At 34.3% G+C, this 18,801-nt stretch overlaps 1 protein-coding gene across 1 annotated transcript in view; it reads right to left on the bottom strand.

Annotated features, from left to right (window-relative positions):
- LOC149298831 (semaphorin-3D-like) overlaps nt 1–17,654 on the bottom strand; it is a 52,256-nt gene extending 34,602 nt beyond the window's left edge. The window contains exons 1-3 of the mRNA XM_089487115.1: nt 17,570–17,654; nt 8,030–8,193; nt 536–598 (exon numbers count right to left, since the gene is read on the bottom strand). Coding sequence (XP_089343241.1) covers nt 536–598; nt 8,030–8,193; nt 17,570–17,654 — 312 coding nt within the window. The remainder of the gene's footprint in view (nt 1–535; nt 599–8,029; nt 8,194–17,569) is intronic.
- Nucleotides 17,655–18,801: the final 1,147 nt, after the last annotated feature.

Here is an 18,801-nt window from a genome sequence, read left to right as displayed (position 1 = left end):
AAACCATATATAACTTAAATCATTCAAATTATTAAAAAGTTACACTGTTAGGCAGTTAAAATAATTAGCTATGTTAAAAGTGACAGGTCTCATTTAAGAATGGTGTATTATTATTATTATTATACATTGTTTTATATAGCACCATCACATTCTGTAGCACTGTACAATGGGTACTAATCAAGCAAGAAAATATAATATCATGTGTACTTTGGCTTTACTCAGGAACATAATCCCAGGATTACTTGTATGGAATTGCAAGAACTATTTTTTATAGACCACCTGCTTACCCTAGGTACATACAAAACAAGCTAAAATAGAGACATTCTAGATGATTATTTTAGTTTCCCAATTGCAAATTATAATTTGTATTTATAAGATAGGTAGATAGATAGATAGATAGATAGATAGATAGATAGATAGATAGATAGATAGATAGATAGACAGATAGATGATAGATAGATAGGCAGACAGCCAGCCATTCATTAATACAAATAGTTATAATGCAACAGCAATAAAAAAAACCTTTCCTACTTACATTGACATCTTTCCCAGCAAGTTTGCAAAATTCTACTCTTTCTTTAGCGGCAGGCCAGTAAATCTGAAAAAGATTTATAATTGTTATTATTGTTGAAGCAAAATTATAATGAATGCCATTGGCTTGCTAAGATATAAAGAATGTAACTAAATACATACCGTTCCTTTATATATCTTGGTAACTCAACATGGGACTGCATTTTGCTTCTTAATTAACACCAGTTTAAGATAGTTTTCTGCATTGCTAGCAGGTGGCATGGGGGTTTGATGGCTTCAGAGGAAAATATGTAATCAAACTAATTAATTCCTACTGATGGGAATAACTGATTTCTTTACATACAAATTAAGCAATGCAATGCACATATGTTTAAAAGTGTAATAAATCTGTGTGACACCAGCATAAGTATCGCTACTCTCGAAACTACATTGTATCATGCGTGCCCAGTCAGCAATGCATGTGCAGTACAGATCTGTAAGTAGTTAAAAGGTAAGGAGCATTTTAACAAAGAGAAAACATATCCCAAACATAAAATCCACTGACATAAAATGCTGTGAGATTCTAGCTATACATTAGGATCATAAACACAGTCTTAGTGTAGAATTAATATACTGGTCAAAGTTAATACATCCCCTCTCAGGGGGTCCCTCACTTCATCAGATCTGAATGAGACCTACTTAAAATTCCGCAACCACAATGCTCCCTTGAGTTGCGATATAGTTTTATCCTAATTTGGGGATTTTTATTTAAATTTACAGAAGTTAGTTTAGCCTAAGCTTCCATGAAGATAATTATGCCATGCAAATTTTTTAAAAAAATATCAGTAATTGTAGATTATTAAATTAACGTAAAGCCTTGTACAATGTCTCTATATGACGTGCCATTGTTATTTAAATTAAATTTGCTGACGTTACTTGCATTCCCTAAGCTAAACATCATTAGTGATTTTTTTGGTGTGCTCATAATGAAGAACATCTGTTTCCTGATCTAGTTATGCCAATGTTAACTTATCAATGCAAGGACACCATTATTAAAAAGTAATCCATCTATCTGTTTTTCGACCAATAAAGGCTTTATTTTTCTTGTTGTGGAGCAATAAAATAGTAATATGGATTGCTTAAGGACGCTTAAGTGAAAGAAGACATTGGGTCAAAACAGTTCAGTCATTTTCTCATGTAAGGTTTCTGTCATTATGAAGATAATTCAGAGAAAGGTTACCCTTCTCCAGCAGCCCACCAATATAGAAAAACATCTTTACGAGATGGACTCTTCAGATATGTGAAGTGCCCTTTTATTAAACTATTCTGGAAAACAAACATTTTCTTCATTTATTGGATCAGAATATGCAAGTAAAAACAATATTGTAAAGCCCTGCAAAATGATGAATACCAGCAATAAATAAATAAAAGGGGTAGCGAAATGTGTTCCTATGCTGGCAAATAATTTAATTAAGAAAGGATTTTAATAAGAAGAAATGTATATACAATGTATACCATTTGTATACAAATGCTATATTTTTAATTAGTAGCATCTACTTAGGATATTGTGCTATTCTGTTAGTAGAAATATGAATATACTTTATAAGATGCAGAAAATTAATAATGATATTTTTTGGGAGCGCTGGTATTGTTATGACAATTTCTGAAGCATCACTAACAAATTAGATGGTTTTATTTGTATAGAACATCATCGATTACACTATGAATAAAAGCTTTGTCTGGTACACAGTAAATAGTTGTGTCTGTTTATTAAGCAACTTGTAAATTACGTCATATATGCGCTTTACAACCACAGAGTTGGAATATTTACTCTAAGATCAATGGACGGTTGACACTAAAATAAACATTTCCATTTTAAACAAAATCATTGAGTGTGTTCTTTTTTTTTTCTACAAATGACGGTGTTTATATGCAATGTGAACCTCAGAATAAAACATTAAATATTTATCCTTTAAACACACTTTCACCTTTACCAAACAAATCAAATTTGTAGTGTAATATATTAGTCAGAGGGCATACCAGCCAACGGGTAGCAAACACAGCAAGTAAAAGGATATTTGTGATAAAACAAAGACAATATATACACTGCACATATAGCCTTTGAAATTGTCTTAACAACATCAGCTGCAAGTCAAAGTTGAAATATATGCTGGAATTAACATGGCATAAATTAACATGCCAGGTGTTAAAATGTTTCCATGTAGCAAAAAAACCCATGCCCTAAACCCCATCGAACACCTTTGGGATGAACTGCAACAAAGATTGTGGGCCTGGATGAATGGGCAAAAATTCCCACAGAAGCAGTCCAAAATCTTATGGAAAGCCTTCCCAGAAGAATGGAGGCTGTGATAGCTGAAAAGGGGGGACCAACTTCATATTAATATCTATATACTTAGAAGTCAACAGTCAATGTTGGCATAATGGTCAGGTGTCCCTTTACTTTTGTCCATAGAAGATATTGGCCTGCTGTTGTTTGTGTTGGTGGGATCTAGTGGTGGCTGCTACAGTAAGGACCCACTACATATCTTTGCCATGGGCCCTACATGGCACCAGTCCACTTCTGGTATAAATCTTAGGTTACCAAGCTTTGCCAACTATACCGACTGGATACATTTTGTTAGTATAACATCAGGCTCTGATTTTTTTTGTGGAAACACCATTCCTATTGTTGTCTGTTTGAGCTCCAACATTAACTCCTCTAGATCAAATTACTTGAGCTACAAATGTAATTAAATTGCGCTCACTCATCAGTAGTGTATATCTGATCATATTATATATCTGGTTGATCATATACCTATATGGATAATCAAATGACAAAATGGCTGGTTTATTGACAGGTTTCCATATATATTATTTAATTATGGATGGTTTGTATTTCAGTCAGGTTTATCCTCAAAATATTAAATGTGCATTCAGCCAAAATATGTGTGGTACTTAAAGGGGGTGTTCCAGTTTATTAACTACAATTTCAAGTATGATAATAAGATAAAGCTTACCAGATCTAGAATTTTATTATTTCCCCTGAAGGTTTATCATTTAACAACATATCAACTTTGACAAATGTATTTGTTTATATAGCAATGTGTTATATATGAATAAGGTATAATTTTACAATTAAAAAATTATATGTGAGAAAGGGTGGGCTATTCAACAGTACTAGGACTTATTTTTTTTGCGTTATAATAAATTATTTAAATGTATTCTAAAGGGATACTCTAGACAACATATGCACTCCAGTATCATTTCAACTTGCATGGCATTCCCCCTACAATTTGCCATCCCTCTCTTCCCCATGTTGCCCCGACCCATGATTAAAATCCATTGCAAACTTATCTAAAAAGTGAAGTTATGGAAATTAAATTGTACTTAATGCTGATATTCCATGTTTACATGGCCATTTTGTGCGAGTTGTTAGAATTAAATAACTTGGTTATCACCCTCCTCGGTTCTCTACTTGTGAAGGATACATAATTACAGGACTTATACCAGATTTAGACCCAGAGATAGGTACAGAGATGGCCATTTAACGTTAATTTACAGTATGTAAAAAACCTGTTTACTGCAAATATTCAGGTATAAGTGGAATTTCATTTTTATAAGTAATAAAGATTATATGTGTACTACATGCACTCATGCACTGTATTCAATAATTGAATACTGTATCAAAAACATGATTTTATAGTCCTTATTATAATTAATATTACTGAAAATCTGTAGGCATCGATAACAATGTTATATCCAGACACTTGCATTGTCTCAGAATAACAAATTCCCTGATTGTTCATTGAAATGTGGGAAGGAATAGGACCATAAGGAGTTTTCCCAGAGGGCCAGCATTAGTTTTAGCCAGCAATAGTTTTAGCAATTAGATTTAAGTATTATAATATTAGTTTTGCTATAGGGCAAAACAAGGTTTAGATATATATATATATATATATATATATATTTTGTCATTTTAGAATTACTATGTTGCTATGTATTAGTTTGTTATAAAGAAGAAAGTTCCTTTTCACATACTTAATCATAACAGACACAGCAAAGTCACATTTGAAAGATTTTCTGTTTTTTTCATGTGCGTCAAGTTGCAAATGGCTTCTGATTTACCATCTTTGAAAATATAACATTGACGTCACTTCTACATGTGTAAAAAAAAGTGATTTGAGGAATGATGGCACTAGGCCAACATAAACACTATAGACTAGATACTGTGACAGAAATGGGTTCATTCTGCCACGGTCTGTTACCTTTTGGCATGAGTATCTTTTAAGTCATCTTGATGTGTTTATACATGTAAATATGTCATGACAAACCATGTTAAATTTGGAGAAAGTGATGTAATCCAGACTCTTACCTAACAAAATTGTAAGAAGATACTAGTGTGTATCCCTTTTAAAAAAATAAGGTTCATCTATTAGAATATAAAAGTAACTCTTCAGTCCAATGAACTTAAAAGACAATAAAACATCAGGTCTCATCAGACTATTAATATAGCTAAGGCTGAATCAAAGAAAATACTTTCAAAATGATATGCAGATAGTAACTTTGGATGATCATTTTCACACGTGTCAATGGACAAGAGACCTGCTTAGCTTTCAGTAATTAAACAATAGATCTTTATATGATTGTTTCTTTACCTTTAATCAATGGATGCCTTAGTGAATAAACCCTCTTATGAATGGAGTTCGACAGCCATAACAAAAGCTGGAAACATCCTCTGAGCATTTTGAGAGTGCCCTGGTGAGTGAGTTGGTTCTTTGAGTTGCCATAATATGCAACAGAAGAAGTCCACCATCATATTTTCCTTTGTGGTAGATGAAGAGACAGCTATATAATAAGACATCTGGTACCATACCCATTGATACTAATAGGAAAAAAGACTGTGCACTTTAAAAGGTAACTAAGTCTCTAGACAGCAAAATGTCAACAATGGATCATTGAAGGTCTCCTAAATCTATATTACCTAGAGGTGCTATTAGTAGATGCTGGACTAGTCTGGTCATAGAGAAATGCTAGGGAATATGTGTTCTATAACTATTGTTAGAGCAGAACAACTTAACATAGCTTTATGAAGATGTAATGCCAGACTTACTATGTAGAATAAACTTTTGAGTGTTTCCCACTGACAAATGCAGTAAAGCAGTGTTTGGTGCTCTGCCTATTGTATAAACGAGAGGAATTATTTCTGACTCACTGACATTTACAAGATTTTGTGATCAGCATGATGTAGTCAAACAGCTCTGACATGGTTTATAGCCACTGCTAAAACTGACATACTTATAAAACAAATTACCCTAGCGTGTAAGAATGTAATGCACATTTACAATGTATATTTGTAGCAGAAGCTTCCTAAATGCAATGTGCATCATATGGTTTTATAAGAATTATCCACTTTCACAGTCAAGAACATTATATATTTTGTATACAATAGAAGCTTGGAAGACAGGATTGTCTTCTCCTTCTGTACCATCACGTAAATAAGTGGCACTCCATACATGACCATATAATTCATTTTGTACATATGTGTCGATAGTACTTGCAAAGTTCTCATTTTCTTGTGTGCACCAAGTAATGTTGCCCATGACCCCATGCTTAGAAAAAGAGTAAAGAAGAAAGCTGGGATATGATATAAAATCCAAGCACTTAGCTCCTCTCAGATCTACAAATACCGCAGACGTAAGGAAGAGTGGGAGCCCTGCCTATCCCTTCCTAAGGACCAAAGAGTTTTGTAAGTTCTTCTTGCACCGGGCACCCTAAATCCTAAAGTAACCCTGAATATATATCAGTCATTAGGCATTGGTACACAAAACAAATCTGTGTAAAATGTTTAGTTTAGAATTAACAGCCACTGAGGATATTTTATATGAATGTGATAGATCTGGGAAATATACTTGGAGCACTTCGTTAGAACAAAGTACAATTAAGTAAGCCCTGATTCATACATATTACATAAGAAAATGTTGTGTATTTTCTAAAAACATATGACTTATTAACTTGCCTTGGAGAAAAATGCCTTGCATTCCAAATGTATCTAAGTAGCTGGCAAATGAATTGCTTCTTTGCTTTTTAACCCCTTCATTCCCCTATAGATGTACCAGGACGTCCAAAAAATGCCTATCAAGAAACCCCTATGGATGTCACGGTACGTCCAGCCCTTCATGCAGCGTCAGGGACACATCCCTGCCGCTGCACGGGAGATCAGGCTGTCGTTTGACAGCCTGGACTCCCCACTGACACCAGAAGCCGGCATTGCCGGCTTTCTGCTGTTCGATCTCCTGTAACAGCTTCCGGCATGAAAGCCGGTAAGCCGTTACATTGCTAACTGCCGGATCGCGCGATCGGGCATTCAAACGCGCGGATCGGGCATTCCCTTCCGGGTTGCGTCCCTGCGGGGATATCCTGCCCTCCGATGAGGCACAGAGATGCTGCAATCTCAGTGTGATCGGTGCAGGGGGATCGCAGGGAGGGGAGTGAGAAACCATGTCTCTCACTCCCCCTCCTGTCCTGGAACAGAAAAGCTGAAAAAAAGTTAATTCATTAAAAAAATAATATTAAATAAATAATTAAAATAATAATATAAATAATACTAAAAAAATTTATAATGTGAGCTGTGATGTCATTGTGACATCACTGGCATGTTCAGGAGGTCCCTAGGAGGACCTCTAACCATTTCTGTATAAAAAAATATATAAAAAATACAAAAAAATGTAAAAAAATTAAAATAAAAATTAAAAAATATATAAAAAAGATAATAAAAAAATTATTAAAAAACCTTACTTCCCATTGCCCTAGCATAACATCTAGCCAGTATAACCCTCCTGCCCCCGTTCACAACCCCCAAACCCGTTAAGCCATAGACATAAAAATTATACAAAATTGTACACCTTATAGTATGCTCCCTGGTGCTGGGAAAGTCTGGAAAATCTATATAAATTAGGTATTTCTGAAATCAGGACACCTGAATTGATAAACTTGGAGGGGATTTTCCATCACTTTACCTAATTTTGGGAGGATTCAGAGGGAAAATGTAAAAAAAATGTGTTTTGTTTTCTAATCTTCTCTAGTTTTTACTAAATTTATCATTCTAAATTTTCAGCTAATCATCCAACTATGGTATCAAAAGAAAGCTCTATCTCTCCTTGAAAAAACAATATATAGTTTACATGGGTACACTATTCACAGGAAAGGAGAATAATTGCTAAACCGACATACTGCAAAAATGGCAAAATTGCTCTGGGCCTTGAGGTACCAAAAACCCCTGGGATTGAAGGGGTTAAATTAAGTCACATCCTATAAATAAAAATATTCCCACAATATGATAGTTGGGAAAATCATTAAAAATATATTTACTTAAACTTTTATTTTTTAAGTGATAAGCAATTCATAGCTAATGTTACATAGACAAGTAACCAGGAAAGTGTTAAATGTGAAGTCATAACATGCTGCAACCAATGCTTACAAGTCATTTATCATAAAGACCAATGGTTTAAAACTAACTGACCTTCCTTATATTTTTGTTTAAATCAACCAGATTGAGTAGATAGATGTGATCTTTAGCTCCAACTAGCAGCCTTCCCCTCTCTTCATCAAGCAGCAAAGTTTGTGACTCCAGACCTTCGGTGGCAGAATCCACCAATGGAATACAGCTGTTAGACAGGAGTAGATCTGTGGGAAAATGAAGACACTCTTTAGAATGAAAAATGTTTACTTATGAGTCACTTGTTTCTTTTGCAAATATGTTAAGCCAGCATGAAGACTGTAGTTCAACTAGCACAGCATATCACAAAATCTTAAAGCAGCCATGGATTTATAAACAATGAAAATTTCATTTAATATAAATTGTTAAATGTGCCTAAGCGTCATTGAACCATGATAGAATATGCAATTTTTTTATGTTTTGTTTTGCATCTTTAAAAATCATTCTAACAACAATGTTTGTAGAAAGTATACAAATACAATACACACATAAACTTGTGTGTGTTTTTTTATGTTGTTTGATAGTTGCGGTGCACTGCAATCATTACAATCTCTAATGGTGTGTTACCAATGAATATTTCTAAACCAAAAACTGTAGCTAGAATATACCTTTTTAAATAAAGACCTTATAAATAATTTTTGTTCATATGAAATTTATTTAACAGTGCCTTCTTTTTTGTCACATTTGTGTTAAATATGACATATAAGAATTATATTGTACAGTATTTAGTCACAAAAGTGTTACATTCAGCAACAAAAAGAAAAATACAATCAACTCGAGTTGTATGTATCAGATAAATAAAATACTTATACTCTATGCACCAAATGCAAAGCAATTAAAATATACTGTTTTCCAAATGTACTTATAACATCACGTAATGTAGCATGTCAAAATTCAATAAATACTTTTAAACCAATGGAAACTTATGCAAGCTCTCTGACAAGTCATAAATAAATAACTTGCATGAGAAAATTTCTTGAATAAGCCACAACTAAATCAATGAAATAAATTTTAGTTTGATAGCAAAACATTCACATACGTAGAAAAACCTAAGCTTGAGCAGTAATGGTTGGCTGTATATCAAGTCATACTACTGACCACTTTTATTAAAACATTTTTAACAAAACAATGACACAATATGCTAGGTTACTGGTCCATTTCTAGAGTTAAGTGGGCCTGAGAACTGGACTTGCACTGAAAATGTTACCAAATATCATAATGAAATAGCACAGAATATATATATAATATTACACGAATATGAACCTAGAGTAATTGTTATTTTATACTTATATATATTATTCTATATGTAAAATGTTTGTAAAATGTTTCTCTCCTTGAGCATAGAATACAGAGTTGTAAAAAAAAAAAAAAAAAAAGAATACAGAGTTGTATATAAAAAATGTAGTTTAGCATTCGTAGAAAACTGTTTGTATTTCATTTTGGTCCAATAAACTTTCTTAATCTGTGAATTTGATATTTTGGGTGGTCTAAAATTGCATTGAGCTGATTCTATGGCAAAGAGAATTAAGTCAAATAGTTTCCTCCGTAGTCTTTCATTTTAATATTTAACAAATATTTGTTATCCAACGTGATGTGCAAACATCAGATACTCAAATGGTTACTATAGTGAAACAATTGAAACCTGCGGGTGGTACAGCTGTGAAGCTGTGTCACATTTACTGGATTAAATATAATTTTCCTTTTTAACTGTGTATTTTCTTAGTTCTTGTGGAAGGCAGGATTAAGTCAAGCATTCCATTCTCCCATTCTTAGTGCTCCTGTGTCCTGTAATAAGCTATTTATATGAAGTTGAGATCTCAGCGTTGTCCTTTTGGGACTTCCCATATGGACTTCTGGCAGCTGTTCAGTAGCGTCACAGACAAACCTCAACACTCCCACTTTTACAAACCCAAAAGTAAATGAAACCAGTGCAGCTATAATCTAGATTATATGGGTCTCTCCCAAAATTATTTCTGATTAAATTCCCCATGTATCTATACTTGCAATGGAAAATAAAAATATTTAAAAATAAATGTTATTGTGTGTGTGTGTGTGTATATCTATCTATCTATCTATCTATCTATCTATCTATCTATCTATCTATAGATAGATAGATAGATAGATAGATAGATAGATAGATACACACACACACTAAGAATGCTAGCATTATTACATGTGTGTTTGAACCTGTCTAAGGTAAATTTGAACTGGTATCAAATGAAGTTACTTATTTGTATATCAGTAAAGACCATTAATTACATGAATGCGTGATCTCTCTCTATAAGTGGAAAATACAAGAAAAAATGTTTACTTGAGGGTTTAGTAGATAAGAGGCAACCGCAGATATGATTAAATACTATGGGAGAAATAAACACTCTACAGAGCAAAGGGGCGGCTGGGGTTAATGATAGATCCTATGTAAAGAACAGAAAATAACATCATCACTTATGTCAGTAGTTCCTAAAAAAGCTTGCAATGTGTTCCTGAGCCTAATGTCTGTATTCAAGTGCTGGAAAACTTTATCTACCCTGCATAATTTCAGATTAGTCCAATTTCTCCATTATCCCAGATATCTGATTCAAATTGAATGTGTTGTTTAACGTTTGTAAAGTTAAAATTACAGATCTTTCCAAGTAATTTTTCTGACCATGAGGTATTTATTAGGTTACGGACAGCACGTTCCTATTGGGGTTTTAGACATCAAGCTGTACTTTGTTAGTACCATCAAATCAATAAGTCAAAAAGTCATGCCGAGCAATGCATATGAATTATTTCATTTGCACTTTTAAGTATATATTAAACATTTTATACAATGATCAAAGTCAGAATTAAACTGGCTAATAAGATTACTTGTCATAAAAAGTAGAGACACTCATGACTTTATTTTTAAATGATTTCATATTCAATATCAGTTAATTATCCCAAATGCTTTCCTTACAGAGCTAAACCGAATAAATGTACTCAATTTAGATGAAATGATATGGTGTATGTTAAATAATAAGCATATCTGAGATCTCGTTGGATTTGACCAGGTGTCCCCAGGTAATGCTCTGCTTCCCTGGGTCTTTGGGTCATTTTATTTCTTTTTCGGGGAGCAGCATTTCCTAACTGCATTTGGCCTACTCCCCATCCACTTTTCTCTGCTCCCTGTCCAGTTCCCTTGTACTACCACGGAAATTACCACAACCTTACAGTAACACAAGTTAGATAATAAGTACCACAGAATGCGTTCCAAAACTTGGAATGTAAACCAACTAATTATAGTTACTCCTAAGGGATCCCTAAACACTTCCTAATGGCCTTGCTGGTTATGTAAATATAATTTGAGGAAATATTCTATAATTTTATTTTCCTGTGCTCCCTACCATCTAATAAACAAGTTGGTTAAAAATAATGATACCTAGCAATTTGATGGTTCCTTGCTATGCTTTCACAGCTGAAACACAAAAAAATACTCTCTGCCTCCTGAAACAATCATCAATAAGATCAGTAGTCGAACTGAGTAGAGACAACATAAAATCGCAACCTAATTCCAATTAAGTTAACACAGCTTATAAGGAAAATAATTACCTTTAATGTTTCACTAGATATACATGTTACATAACCAATCTGATTGTTATTTAGAACAATGTGGAAGTCAGCTGGACAATTTTGAAGGACGGTTTTCCCTTAGCTTCTTTCCATAAGGTAACAATTTTAACCTACTCTGGTTGCAGCCTCAGGGGTCATTCTCTTAAGATCTGTATGCGATAGAAATTTGATGTGGTTGGCCCTGGGTAATTCGTAGTTTCAACTCTTTTATACTTTTTCCATTTGGGAATAAACTATGCAGCACATTATATTGGTATCTAGCAGTTCTCTATTAAACAATTAAACCTGTTTCTAGTGAAATCTGTGACACGGTACCTAAGGCTAAGAACTGTAGATATCCTGTAGTAGCGGGACTTTAATAATATTTGACCCCTGGCAAGCATCTCTAACTGTCCCACTCCAAGACCAGTTGTGCCTGCCACAGTATCATGTAGTTGGAGGACTGTGCAGCAGCTGGTACATAACTGCTTCTTCACAATCTGTGAGGTACCTGGTTCCTGGGCTTCAGAACACTATGCCATATCTGGGTGTTCTCCACACACACAGTTAGGTAATGCTTACACTGTTATTGGGAATTGCTACATAGACCTTATCCTGCATCAAAGTATTATCACATCCCTTGTGGCTGTTGATGGGACCCAACGGGACATCTCTAATAGCATTCTATTATAGATGTATCAAACAGTATACATTTCTTAGTAGTGTGAAGCATTAAGCTAATCAACTATTTTAATTTAAGGAGTAACATAGCAACTTTTCACACAGTTTGTCTTATCCAGATGTGTTGAACTGGTTAACAGTGCTTAAACATCAGCTTAGACATAATAGTTTAATATTTATTTAGTTATAGTTAGCGTTTATAAAAATGTTTCTCATTCTGTGACACTACCAAAAGCTTTTTTGGTTTATTTTACTTGTCTACATCAACAAATGTAGCATTTACTTGTGTTTTTTTGAGCAACTTTTATGGAACCTCTATTCTATGCTGGCCATTTTAATGGTTTCAAGTAGAATCTCTTATATGGGCCATCAGGTTAGGTTTCTCCAGATGATGCCAGTCCTACCTTAAGTTGAGTCCTCATGAAGTTATTCACTTGTCATCCCACTACATTGTTCATGCATTAGAGGAACATAAAGCATTGTGCAAAATGTCTTGGTATGCTGAAAGGGACATAAGACATTTTGGAAAATGCTGTGCTTCCAACTTTGTGGGAACAGTTTGGGGAAGGCCCTTTACTGTTCCAGCATGACTGTGACCCAGCGCACAAAGCAAGGTCCATAAAGACATGGTAGGATGAGTTTGGTGTGGAAGAACTTGACTGGCCCGCACAGAGCCCTGACCTCAACCCCATTGAACACACTTGGGATGAACTGGAACAGAGACTGCGAGCCAGGCCTTCTCGTCCAACATCAGTTCCTGACCTCACAAATGGATAAATGGGCAAAAATTCCCACAAAAAACACTGCAACATCTTGCGGAAAGCCTCTCCAGATGAGTGAAAGCTGTTATAGCTGCAAAGGGAGGACCAAGCAACAATGGTGCGAAAATTGTAAAACGCTTAGCCTGGTCCTGTTAAGTTTTCTTTATAGCTTTTGCAATGTGAATAAAGGATGCGAATAAAGTCTATTTGCTTTTATATGCACATTGTTTCATCTCTTCATTTCAGAGTTCAAGCTGCCGTTTTCTGTGCGCTACCACACATTTAACCCTACAAAGAAGTCATTAGACAATGCTTTATTTTGCAATCTGATTAAGCCCCCCAGCATTTGTGGAATTTCCCTAATTTTGCTTCTTCCTGTAATTAAATTATTTCATCAGGAAGATTTTTCTTTAATCTGCCTTGCATGAAAATTATATTTAGCTTTGTTATGAGAATGATATACAACAAAGGCAATTAAATGTTTTGATACATAATTTAATATACCGAAATAGCTGCGATGTTAAGCATGTATGAAATATAAAAAAATAAAATCTGTAAGGCTCAGCATTTTAGTTTTTAAACCCAGCAGATCAAAAAAAGTTTTTTTGGAGAGGCAAAATTATAAATCTTGATCTGCAGAAAACTATTTTTGTCAGTATGTTTAAATATATGCACCATATGCTCTTATATGAGCAATAGGAATCATGTTGTTGCAACATTAGAACACCCCTGGCTCCATTTATGTAAAAGTGACAACTGGAACACTTTTGAAACTAGTGAGAAATACAATTTAAAAATAATAGAGAGAAAAAAATAGCGATGTGCACTGTGGTGGCAATGACAGATTGCATTCTTGACTGGTATAGCCTTTTTTATGTAAGACAGATTCCTTCAAAAATTAAATAACAAGGTCTTTGGATGTTAAAATTGGTGTCTGTGTGTTGTTAGAGTGTGTTAGCGTCCAGTTGCGTTAATGTGTTTGCGTGAGTGTCTGTGTCTCTGAGTATACTAGTGTGTGTGCATGCTAGTGTGAGTGTCTTGATGTGTGTGTTAGTGTGAATTTCTGGATGAGTGTGTTAGTATTCTATTTGCGTATTTCTGTATGCATGTGTGTTAGTGTGGGTGTCTGGGTGTGTTAGTGTGGGTGACACATAATGTATGTAGATGTAGTTTTGGTGGGCATGGTTTTGTTGGGGGGGCAGCATTTAACTCTTGGGCACAGGCAGAATAATGTCTGACCGGCGTTGGCATTTGGTAACAATACTTTTTTTGAGAAGTAGGTGCTGAGGGAGGGAAAACACACTTCCCTTGAATTTGATATCATGGTTTTATCATCTTTGCAAAACTGAAATAAAACCCAGTAATGGACAGCTGCTTTAAATGCCTAGATTATCACAAAGTGATATCACAAAGCACAGATGCATGTACAGTGTTTGACTAAATCTGTAACATGTTTTTAGATTGAACAAAAATTTTTGTTTATCCCATAAAAATAGTTTAAAAAAAATTAAGTCTTACAAAAGGATTTTGAACAAGTCTTGGTCATAATAAATGATGCATCAGTTCTAGTGTGCATTAAAATCAAACAAATCACACAAAAATGTTGATTTCAGAGATCTTTACGATTTTTTTTAATATATATAGCAGTGCCTCACAAAACTATTGCATCATTTATTTGGATTCTTGTATTGTAAAAGCATGCTTTGAGGAAACATTCCATGCTCGTAAAATCCTAATTGACCTTTTGCAATTGGAACACAAGAAATTGGAACACGAGAAAATGCTTCATCTATGAATTGAACTTTGCCATTCTGGGAAGATCAACAAAATAAAATGAAATTTGAACACAATGAAAAGTGGACTCAATACATAAAGCATATGGTGTAATTAAAAAAAAAAAAAAAAAGTGCCACAATCTACTTTTTTATTTCACTGTGCTCCTTGTTTTTTCCCATTTGTTTGCATGTATGCATTGTTATATTTTGTCCTCCGCTCCATATTAAATTGTACACTGACTGCACTGGTAAGAGAGCTATTGGAGGAAAACATATGATTAATACATCCTGTGCTGACCCCTTTACAGCACAAAGCTATGTAGATAAAGAGATAATCAAGGTTACATCAGCCTACACAAGTATGAGAAAAGGAAATCACGGATCAGGAAAATCTATGATTTATGGTGAACGAAGAGGTGGGGTGGAGAAATATGAGAAACAAAGATAATGAAAATGTATTAGTTTATTTTCTTAATATATACAGCCCACGAAACATATGTAAAGTAATAAAAGAACACATTTGTAATAATTGCAAATAAGGATGATGACACCAATCATAGGGTGTTGTCCTGTTACCACAGTATGAGCATGTTAAACCTATTCCTTTTGGACATTTTAAGTTCAAACAATGAACTTTCAGTGATTATTACATATGTCCGGAAACGACATATCCTTCAGTTCCAGATCAAACATTTAATAGTTCAACTTTGTTGAGTGTCTGTTTTTCACACATTTTTGCTGAATGACTCAGTGCTTCACATGCTAAACAATCAATTCACAGTTTTATGGGTGTAACTTTTTATGTTTATTCACCTACACATTCTTTTCAGTTTACTATAAAATTCTGGCTTACTTTCAGAAAACCTCAAAACTACCTCATTCTATCACATATATGACTGTGTTTGTTGGTGAATAAAAATATGTTCATAATGTTTTAACTATTCCTGTAATGTCCTCATAGAATGAACATTGATGATACGTTCAAACATAGCCTTACAGTGAATGTAAACATTTGCATCAGTTTCTCATTTAACAAAATTATGTTTTCATTGTTTATAATTGTTAAAATGCCCTAAAAAAACTCTTGAGGGAATAAAGCTACTTTACTCGTTACATAAGAATTAACTGAAAGTAAATGGATTAAATGAAGCAATATGGCAGATATCAATGGGGCAGCCTGGATCAATGGGAAAGGGGGATATGACTGCTGGATTATACAGGAATGTTGTGTCCTTCTCCTTCATTGGTCATATTTACAATTTTGTATCAAGCAGGAATACCAGGATCAGACAGGGAGAAGATCTTGAACTTTCTTACCCTCCCGCTTGCAATAGATTGCTAAGAAGACTAACTGGCAACAGAAGAAACTGGAAGCGGACGAGCCAGTGGTGGCCAATGCAACTGGCTGGAAGCTCTTGGTGTATAAGATGGGTGTATGACATGGTCTTCAGCTGGCAGTGGTTAATTGCCCACATATTTGTGTCTTATTGGGGAAGAGTAAAGGTATTCTACTGATATGTAAGGGTACAATTGGCCTAAGCAGTCATGTGTTTACTGGGTAAATTATTTCATATTCTACTACCATAGTAGAAATAGCTTCACTAAATCATCAGATAACATTCTATTATTAAGCCAGGCCAGGTTTGTCACTTTGTGTAGCATAACAAAGATGTTATCACAAGGATTTACCGAGGACACATATAGACATAATGATGAAATTTCACGGCAGGATAAGGTATACAAGGAATACACCCACATTATTCAGAGGGAGCTGCAATCCCAAATATTTTTGCCAGATTTATGCAAAATGTATATTCGAAAAATGTAAAATGAAAACAATAGGGCTACATTAACATTGTTCTTCAAGTATACAGGGACTGAAAATAAGGGATAGTATACAGATGCTTACAATCTTTTGTTGATGTCATGAATAGAGTTGAGTGAACACCCTCTCCACCTCATGGAAACTCTCATGGGAGAAATCTTGTTCTCGTATTGTGTCAACCAGCATACATGTTACAACCATCGTTATGTATATGTTACATGGAGTTTTAGGAAATGTCATATATCTATTGCTGCCAACTTACTTGCTTATCAATGTTTTCTGCAGCCTGCTTTTCATTGTAACTTCAGCAAACTCATTTTCATTACTATGCCCAGCTGAAGCCATGAAATCACCTTTCTATTCACTGAAGCAGCTTCAGACATAAGTGGTGCATCTCTTTTCTAATCCACTTCATAGACTTCACTTTATCTAATATATACATTTAAATGCTTACTTTTTTAAGCGCATCATAATTATTATAATCCCACAGAGGCAGACTGGAGGCAAGTCTATTACATCCCTTCAAAACAGTCTATGCCTAAAATACAATTTTAAAAAAAAAGCCATGTTCTCCTTGAGTATGTCATAGCACAAAATATGAAATGAGCCATGTATGTATCTACAATGCTGCTGCCAATTTTTGTAAAATAATCTGCTCTGGTACCTTCAAGTACCAGCCACAAAATAATGACATATTTGGTATAAAGGCAATGTCCTTTAATTTATACTTTTAAAAAAAAAAATACGTGCAGTGTTAAGACAAAGTACTCCATTATGTCATTACACATCATAATCGGTATGCAGACATTCAGGTAAATAATACTTTTTACAGAACGCCTTATGGGGGAAAATGTTTGCAGTGCAAGATCTCTTGATACCACAGTAAATAAAGACATTATAAATTCCAACAAGGTCCATGAAATGTATCGTGCATTTGTGAAAGACTTTTTACCTTTGTAGGAGAGCTTAAGTCGTGGAATATTCTGTTTCAAGCTGTCAGTTGCTGGCAGGAGCATTAGTAAAAGCACTGATAGCATTGCGGAAGAATGCTGTGGTTTAACCCATCTGCTGGGACATTTGTGATGTTTCCCTTTCATGGTAGGTTATATGGCACTTTCTTGAAACTTCTCTATAACCAAAAATATAAGTATATTATAATATATTTAAGGAAGATGATACAAAGCAGTTAGAGTAATTCTAAATATTCTTACATTCTTAAAACAGTTTTATCATATGTCCAAAACATTGATCACAAAAAGTAGAAACATAACATTTATTTGTTGTATGTTTTTCATCCTTATTAGCATTTTATCTATAAACATCCCGAATTATACATAAATACCAATTATGAAATGCATTACAGCGCCAAGTAGAGCTTGTATGTAATATGTACTCCTGGATTGGAATATTGGGAGTTGTAACATAACCAAAACAAAAAACAGTAAATAATGCAAATATATCATAGCAGACTCATTTGACATTGTGAAGTCGGTTGACTATTCTAAGAAACTAAACATTGCACTTACCAATGCATTATCCACATTTCCAAGAAAAAAACCCAGTGGTTAATTAAATGCAGCAAAACCATATGCTCTCACTAAAACACAATGCGTAGCTTCTTGGACTCCAACTGAGAACTCAGATTTTTTCTGTGCAATAGTCATAAACACATTTTTGGGAGCAAATATAGATGTGTGGGTACTGTGTGTCCAAGAAAGCTCCCTAATTATAGAAGATAATCTTATTTGAATGTTTCCATTAAACTTCAGTTGAAGGAAAGTTTGTTTTTTTACTGCACAATTTATTAGCGTGTAAATTTTTTCTTTATTGGTATGAGAAAATAGACATTTCACATTTCAGTGAATTTTTAAGGGGGCTTCTTTCACTTGAAGGCTATCAAGGTAGGGGAGGGGTAGGAGACAATTGCCCCTCAGTTGTTCATATTTAAAGATTCTTGTAGGAGAGTTTGGGTTTTTTACTCTCTCTCTTCACTAATGAAGGGCTAACAATGACAAGTTTCTCTAATGTGAAGGGCTGTACTGGCCCTGTACAATGCATAATTCAATGTGTAAGAAGCCCTTTAAGAAATCTTAGTGATTTCACTACACATTTTACAAGGCCAGCCAAGTTCAATGTAAAGTGAAGTCAATGAAACACAACTATCCTGACAACTCTCCCATTGGT

This window comes from Sceloporus occidentalis, unplaced genomic scaffold, assembly GCF_023333645.1.
Source record: "Sceloporus occidentalis isolate IW3139 unplaced genomic scaffold, rSceOcc1.0.p SCAF_31, whole genome shotgun sequence".
NCBI classification, from domain to species: domain Eukaryota; kingdom Metazoa; phylum Chordata; class Lepidosauria; order Squamata; family Phrynosomatidae; genus Sceloporus; species Sceloporus occidentalis.
The sequence above is the reverse complement of the archived record's forward strand: the minus strand, read 5'-3'. Positions and strand labels throughout refer to the sequence as shown.